Source organism: Emydura macquarii, unplaced genomic scaffold (assembly GCF_026122565.2).
Source record: "Emydura macquarii macquarii isolate MOO-44397 ecotype Brisbane River unplaced genomic scaffold, CSIRO-AGI_Emac_v2 contig_532, whole genome shotgun sequence".
Lineage (NCBI taxonomy): Eukaryota > Metazoa > Chordata > Testudines > Chelidae > Emydura > Emydura macquarii.
Genome location: NW_027130669.1, coordinates 64423 through 72688, shown reverse-complemented (window position 1 = coordinate 72688; position 8266 = coordinate 64423). Strand labels below are relative to the sequence as shown.

Below are 8266 nucleotides of genomic sequence, written 5' to 3'. Positions count from 1 at the left end.
GAGAGGGGCTCCACTGACACCAGAAACTGCTTTGTGGTGTTGTCAGATCTGCATTTGGGTGTCAGTTGATCCGTATGTAACAACACAGGTGCTAGACGCTTTCCTAATCCTGTAGTGCTACAGGCAAAGCTCTTTTTGTAACTGCTAACATATGATGTAAGAAGGCCAAACTTGCATTCCCTACATAGCCAGTGCACACCCCCTGCACACACACACACACACACACACACACACACACACACACACAATTAACTTTCATTCTGGGCAAGCAACGATTGCAAAACTAGGTTCAGATTATTCAGGTTTCATTCAAACTCACTTCAGCAGTGGACAGTCTCGTGTTTTCAGGCTCATGAATATTAATATGCCTCATGCTGGGATAGTTGTATTGTCGTCACAGTAACCTCCAAAATATCTTTCTTCTCCAGTGCCTGAAGAATCCAGGAACAAAAAGAAGCAGCAGCATACAAAATACATTGAACTGCAGGGACCAGCCTCAGGAAGACAGGATGAGAATGGTTTCTAGGGCTGTGATAATGGGCCAAGCTGCAGGACCCAGTGAAATCTGAAACCAAAGAAGAAGCTAGGAGATAAATCCACTTCTGGTGAAAGAAGAGCCAGCACACTTGACACTATTCGATTATGGAGACCATGTGATGTGGGGAAAGACTCCCAGAGCAGAATCTTCCTAATTCAGTCCCCACTTGACAGAAACTCTGTGTGTCTGTACAGCACCTAGCGCAAGGGGTCCCTGACCAGGTTAAAGCCTCTCGGTGCTATCGCAGTATCACTGTTAAATGGCAATACTCTAAACACTTTTCCTGTACCATAAGCTGGAGAGGAAGGAAGATGCTCAAAGTCCAACAGAGCCCTGACCCAGACGACAGGCCGTACAAGTGTGCCGAGTGCGAGAAGTGCTTCCGGCAAAAGAAGATCCTCAAAGCCCATCAGAGCATCCACACCGGGGAGAAACCGCACACGTGCGCCGAGTGCGGGAAGAGCTTCCGGCAAAAGAACAACCTCCGGAAGCACCAGTGGATCCACACGGGCCAGACGCCCCATCAGTGTGCCGAGTGCGGGAAGCGCTTCAGCGAGAAGCAGCGCCTGCGGAAGCACCAGAAGACGCACACGGGGGAGACGCCTTATGCCTGCCCCGAGTGCGGCACGCGTTTCAGCCACAAGCACAACCTGACGACCCACCGGCGGGTGCACACCGGCGAGACGCCCTACAGGTGCCCCGAGTGCGAGAAAGGCTTCAAGCAGCAGAACCACCTCATCAGCCACCTGCGCACCCACCGCGCGGAGACGCTCTACAAGTGTGCCCAGTGCGACAGGTTCTTCCGGAAGAAGCCCAACCTGCTGAAACACCTGGAGAGCCATGCCGGGGACAGGCCCTATCGCTGCAAGGACTGCGGGAAGACCTTCAAGCAGAACAACCACCTGGTGAGTCACCGGAGGACCCACGCCACGGGCAGCCTCTACATATGCACCGAGTGCGGGAAGAGCTACAGCCAGTGGGCGCAGCTCACCAGTCACGAGAGGGGCCACGCCGGGCAGGGCCAGCGGGCCTGCAGTGAGTGCAGATGAGGGCTTCGCAAGGACTGTCTCAGGACACAGCGACGAGGGGCCGTCAATAGAGACAGAGGCACGGTACAGCTTTGTGGAGCCGATGGCTAAGGAAAGACCAGGAAAATCAAGACTTTACCCACTTAGATGATATGCTTCTTGGGATAGGGACCATCTTTTTGTTCTGAGTTTGTACAATGGCTACCACAGTGGGCCCTGTCCATAGGCAGAGCTCCTAGGCACTCCGGTAATACAAATAATAACTCACAACATACTCAGAGGTGAACAGAGAAGCTTCATTGTGAAGCCAAGAGGATGGTACGTGATGGCAGAGAATCATCCATGCAGGAGAGGAACGCTGTAGGTGTAATAATTACTAGACCATTTCAGCAATAAATCTAATCGTAGTAGGACAAATGACTCTCCAGGGGAGAGACGCTACGTGCGTTACGTGGAAATCTGAGTAGCAAGAAGTGTGATGTTAGAATAGCTGCATGGACGGAGCTGGGCAGAGTGTCGCTAATGAGTCCTCTCTGCCCCTGCAGCATTTCTAGCAGAGGGAACGAGTATCATTTTGTTGAAGTATTTCTGTACAGTGCACCATGAAACAATATGGCTACAGGCTGCGTTGTACGTTGTTACATGAGGATCATTTTGTTGTTGTCCAGAATTGCCATCAGGTTTACACACCATTGTTGATCAGTTTTCCAGTCAACAGCCTCCATTTTCCTTTCTTGTGTATTCAGGAGTTTCTTGGTTTGCCCTAGGATGTTCCCATTTGCATGACTTTCCAACCCATCGTTATAGAAAACACCATCTGTTCCCCAGGGTTAAAGTTCTACCTTATGTGTTTTTCCCCCAAAGATACTGAATTCAATTCCTTGTGGCATTCTGTTTTATAGAAAAACTAGGGGAATGAGCCAAAAATTGCTAAAATGCGATACAGCAAAGACAAACATATTATGTGCCTGGTTTACCCCACTAGAACAATTATCCCTGCGCAGACCAAGGTCCTGGTTGAGTTCCATTCACCTGGTCAAAGCCAAGCGTGTGTGTAAGTGTTTGATGGATCAGGGCCCTGATTTGTAAATTTTTTTTTTTTGCTCCTTTTCTGAGACTGGAAACCTCACTCGAGCCTGGGAAGAGGGACAGAAACAAAGGAATGAATTTTTAACTGTCCCAGGAAGCAGCAGGACTGAACAATAGTTTGGGCTGAGTCATGTGAACTCAAGGGGTATAAAAACACTCACTGAGCTGTATCTATTGTAGAACAGGAAGAGGAGAGGCTCAAACCCAGCATCAGAGAAAAGATTAATCGGTTTTAAGGGCAGAAGGGACCGTTAAATCACCTAGTCTGACCTCCTGTAGGTCACAGGCCAGAGAATTTCACCCAGTTACTCCCGTACTGAGCCCAAGTACGTTTTCAAGGACGACCAGCCAGTCTTGATTTGAAAGTATCAAGGAATAGCAAATCACCACTCCCCTTCGTAAGTTGCTCTGGTGTTAAAAGTTCATGTCTCCTTTCCCATTTTAATTTGTCTGGTTTCAGCTCCCAGTCATTAGTTCTTGTTGTGACTTTCTCTGCTGGATTAAAGAGGCCGCTAGGACCCAGTGTTTTCTCCCCAGGAAAGTATTCACAGGCTGGTTAGCTCTCCATCGTCGTTGTGATAAATTAAACAGATTGCTCTCGTTAACTCTCTCACGTGAAGGCATTTTCTCCAGCCCTTGAATCGTATTTGTGGTTGTTTTCTGCACCGTCTCCAATTTTTCATCATCCTTTTGAAACGGTTGACACCAAAACTGCACACAGTATTCCAGCACCAGTCTCACCAGTGCTGTGTTCAGAAGTAAAAATCACCTCCCCACTTCAGCTGGCTACTCCCGTTTATCCAAGGATCACACAATCAGCCTTTTGTTTGCCACCTCATCACACTGGGAGCTGATGATGAGTTGATTGCCCACCTGAGCCCTAGGATTTTTCGGAGGCGCTGCTTTCCAGGACACAGCTCCCAGTCTGGTGGTACGGCCTGCTCTGAGCAGGTCACTGCTGGACTCACTACAACCCACTGCTGCATCCCCAGCTGGGGCAAAAGACAAAAGGGGTTGATTTAGCTGTCACCCCTTTCCAGCAGGGCACCACCGGCAGCAGTCTTACTCAGCAACACTCGGCAAAGTCCCTGGGACTAGCAAACCAAACATTCCTCCCCTGTCAGGCCTCCTTTTCCTCCGGGAGGCTGTGGCAGGCACACTCCCTAGTCAATACCTGGGCCTAGCCAGACCTCTCTCGCAGAGAGAGCGGGAGGTCTGCGCTTCCTCCCAGCCAGCTCACAACTGAGCTGGGCTCTCTCCCCCTGTGAATCCCTCCTGCTGGTCCGACACCCATTGCAGGTGTAGCAGGACCGGGCTGATTGGGCCCACGGCGGCTCCTTTTCTCTCCCCAGCCAGCACGGGGTACGTATACCCCATCACAGCCACCGGCTTTGTTCCTAGCTGTGTGGCCTCACCTGTGTATTTATCAAAGTCGTATTTATAAAATATGGATGTGAAATCCCCTCAGATTTCCACCCTTTTCTCTTTGACAATCAAACACTGCTACAAAATCTCACCAAATGTTTGAATGTATCAAGTATGGACACAAAATCCCCTCAGATTTTAATCGTTTTCTCTCTTATCAAATATCAACATAAATGTATTTTAGATTTTTGTCATTATCCAATTCTCAAAAACTGATAGAAAATCTCCTCAGATTTTGGCCCTTTTAATTCTCTACTACTACTATAAAATCACCTCAGATGTTGCAATTTCCCTTTATAATTTTTTGAATACACTCAGATTTCCCGTTTTCCCTTTCTAATTATTGAATATTGATATAAAATCCCCTCACACTGCACTACTTTCCCTCAGATTATTGAACAGTGATTAAAATCTCCTCTGATTTTGCCACTTTCAATCCAATTTTCAAATATTAACATAAACACCCCTTAAATTTTCCCCCTCTCTCTAGTCACTGAAGAATGATAGCCTTCAGATGTTGCCTCTTGTTGCTAAACACCAAATGTTTCACATTTTCTCCCTAATTCTCAAACGTGGGTATAAAATCCCCTCATGCTTTGCGTCTTCTCTCTAATGATTACGTATTTATCTCAAATCACCTCAGTTTTCCATTTTCTATCTAATTTTCAAAGATAAATATAAAATTCCCTCAGATCTGGGGTTCCCACCCTTTCTAGCGGCAGCAACGTCTCTCCATTTTTGGAGGGAAACTGCTGTTGTGAGCTTTTAACCCAGCTGAGGGGGGGGGAGTACCACCAGTGCAGGTACCCACTAAATTACATACAAATTTCCCTTCTATTTTTCTCCCTCCCTCTAGTTATTGGTCTCCTCAGATTTGGCCCATTTTCACCTAATTCTGAAAGATAAAAGTTAAAATCCTCACTGATTTGGGGGTTTCCTGCCCTTTTAATCAGCAGCAACCTCGCCTGGTTTTGGAGGGAAACTGTTACCCCAGACAAAGGTTTAAACCACCCAGTGATCCGTTTCCCCCTCACATTTGAGTATCCAGTAGTTTCCCCCTTTATGTCCATTGCATAGACACGGTTAGTAATTAAAGTGGTTTGCTGCCCTGTAGTTAATACACAAGTTTGGGCAATTCCCCATTTGAGATACAGTGTCTCCCAGCTGCTCACAGGCCAATTATCCGGACAGAGCGGGATTAGGAAGAACTAGGGGTCCTGCTCTGTGCTCGACCGGATTCTTGATCCCCTAACACAGCTGTTCCCGAAGTAGCTTAAGGGCGCACTGGGAGGAATTATATAAATCAAGATGGGGAGGCTTTTAACAACACATCGCAGGGTTACGTGGTGGGTGGGATTGTTTTCATTTTCCCGAAGCGGGACTGAGCTTTTAGGATACGCTGGGCAGCACCCGTCCCTTCCCTACTGCTGCTCCCTCCTGACTGGCACAGAACCGTACATCCCTCCCATCCTCCGTTAAAGCAGCATCGCCCAGGGCTCCCTGATACCCAGGTGAATGGCTGGCCAGATGGGAAGCCATCGCTCCAATTTAAATGATAGTATTTAGCACTTATAAAGAACATTATGTTTCCAAAGCTCCAGAAGCCATGTTCATATACCAAAAACAGCGAGAGTCCTGTAGCATCCCCTGTTAAAGCAGAGGAAGGCATCGCCTTCCTAGGGCTCCCCCCGGCCCTGATACCCAAGATACCCCGGCCCTTCAGGCAGGGCGAATGGCTGGCAGGGCGGGCGAGACGGGAAGCCATCGCGTTCAGGCAGGGCGGGCGAGCAAGGAGTCGTTATATATTGAATATTGATATATGAGAAGCAATTTAAATGATAATATTTAGCACTTATAAAGAACATTATGTTTCCAAAGCTCCAGAGGGGGCGGAACTCCCAGCTGTGTTAGTGCGGGCCTGTATACAGCAAAAACAGCGAGAGTCCTGTAGTTCACCTTGCCGCATACCCTTGGTATGTATAGCTGCTGCCCTCCCTATCCGCCCCCTTGCTGCTGGGTTGGCTGCCCGGCAAGCCGGCCGGCTGGTTGCCGGGCATATATATATATACTTCCTATCTGTGATTTCCACTGCATGCATCCGACGAAGTGGGTTGCAGCCCAAAAAAGCTTATGTCTGCAGAAATCTGTTAGTCTTTAAAGTGCTATGGGACTCTCATTTTTATTATGTTTCCAAAGTACTGTATAAACGTTAATTAGTACATCCTCACATAGCCTCTGGGAGGCAGGTGGGTCAATATTATTATCCCCATTTTATAGGTGGGGAAACTGAGGCCTAGAGCAGCGGACAGCTAGACATCCACGAGGAGATGTCAGAGTGGCAGGACAAGACTTCATTGCCTCTCTGGAAACCAGTTATGGAGCTGGCTGGAGATAAAACATAACCTAATCTCAGGACGTTTGAAAGAGTGGTAGAGAGGGGGGTAAAGGTGTTAATAAAACTGAGATTAAAGGTTGCCATGGTATTACTCTGAGATTCTCCCACAAATTCCAGTCCCTCTACAAGCTCCCATGGGTGTTTTTAAACTTTACTCAGTCTTGGACTGAATTCATTTCTCCTCTAATTCCCCTGAAGCCAGTGGAGATACACCGAATACAGCCCCTTTTCTTTTCTTCTTCTTCTCTATAACAACTTTCCTTCCACCACATTCATTAGTGTACAACCGTTGGGTTGCCTGCAGACGCCTGTTTCCTGCTCCCCTATACCGTGTAAACCAGTGCTAGAACGACTTGATTTGGCTGCACCACCTTTAAAGGAGTCCCGTCTCCCTGCATCTCTCTAGGGCATGGATCCTAGCGGAGGACCAGGTCGCTGCGGATGGAGCCGTTCTAAATTCAGGCCTCGCGTTGGAGTAACTCCACTGACAGCCTGGCACTGCAATACTGGCGTGGGTGAGACTGGACTCCAGGGCTGACAAGCTCACACCATGCGTTGGGCAGCCGTGTCACACCACCCTGCAGCCCAGCATTCCTGATTCTGGGGCACTGGAGCAGTGATCTCTGCCACTCAACACTCTCTGCCTCCCTGCTCTCTGGCCCTGGGGGAGCAGGCGACAGCAGTGGTCGTGGATGGGGATAAGGTTGGGGGGGGGGACCCAGGAATCAAGGGAGGGAAGAGAAGAGGGCTGGAGAAGGGGGAGAAAATGGAGCAGGAGCAAAAGGAGGGAGGCAGCCCCAGGTCCCCCACTCCCTCAACAAACTCCTGGTTCCCACTGCCCCTTCTCCCTCCCTGCACACACAACCCTTGTCAGGCTGCTCCAGGCTCTTCCACTGCCCCCCAAAACCTCCAAGTGCTTCTCTCCTCCCCTCCCTCCCCCCAATCTGCAACCATCACCCCGTGGGATTGCTGTGGCACCAGCCTGGCTTCCTGGCCATGCCCCGGGGCACCTCTAACCAGGCCAGTGCTGCGAGGCCATATGGCTCTGACAGCTGGAGGGTCTGATACAGCCTTCTCCCACCACCTCCACAACACCGCACTCCTGCCGGGGCCCCCAGACCTCCCTTCTAACTCATCGCACTGCCCCTGGCTGGCCCACGACCACTCAGAGGAATCTCCGCAAATCCCCTCCTCCGGACCTCTCCTGGCTCCCCTCAATCACTCCTCCCTATCGACTCCCCAAGCACCCCTCCCTCTCCCAGCGCCTGCCTGCCCCACACCTGCTCCCACTGCCCTGGGGCACCACTGGACATGGAATCCAGCCTCACTAACAGCAGTCACCATGGTCACAATCCTCGTCCCTTTCCTTCCAAGCCAGAGAAACTTTAATCATGGGAGTGGGAGCATTGGACTTTGTTTCAAAATAGGAGTCAAATCCTGAACAGTTCAAATGCTGTAAATTCTTGTATGTCCCCTGTATGTGCTTAGGGACCGGCACCAGTACAGCGATGCTGGTGGCTGCTTTGGGTTTATTTAAGAGTTTAGACAAAGCCACTGAGGTGGGATGAGGTGGGGTGGGATGGAGAAAGTTACTTTGACTAGCCCTTCAGAGTCCAACCGCTCTGTGCTCCAGCAACCTCTCCCCGACAGCGGTTTTCAGAATAGTTCCTCTCTTAGAAAGGTAAAATCAAGGGCACAGAAAGCTCCTGATTCAACAAAGCTAGAAAAACAGCTGGGCCAAAGTTCACAAGCTCAAAAAAAGTGAAGAGAAAATGTCCTATGTTGTTGTGT

The 8266-nt window shown here is 49.4% G+C and overlaps 1 protein-coding gene across 1 annotated transcript in view; it reads left to right on the top strand.

Annotated features, from left to right (window-relative positions):
* The first annotated feature begins 443 nt into the window (after positions 1–443).
* LOC137147326 (zinc finger protein 850-like) overlaps positions 444–8266 on the top strand; it is a 37495-nt gene continuing 29672 nt past the window's right edge. The window contains exon 1 of the mRNA XM_067539341.1: positions 444–1307. Coding sequence (XP_067395442.1) covers positions 850–1307 — 458 coding nt within the window. The 5' untranslated portion in view covers positions 444–849. The remainder of the gene's footprint in view (positions 1308–8266) is intronic.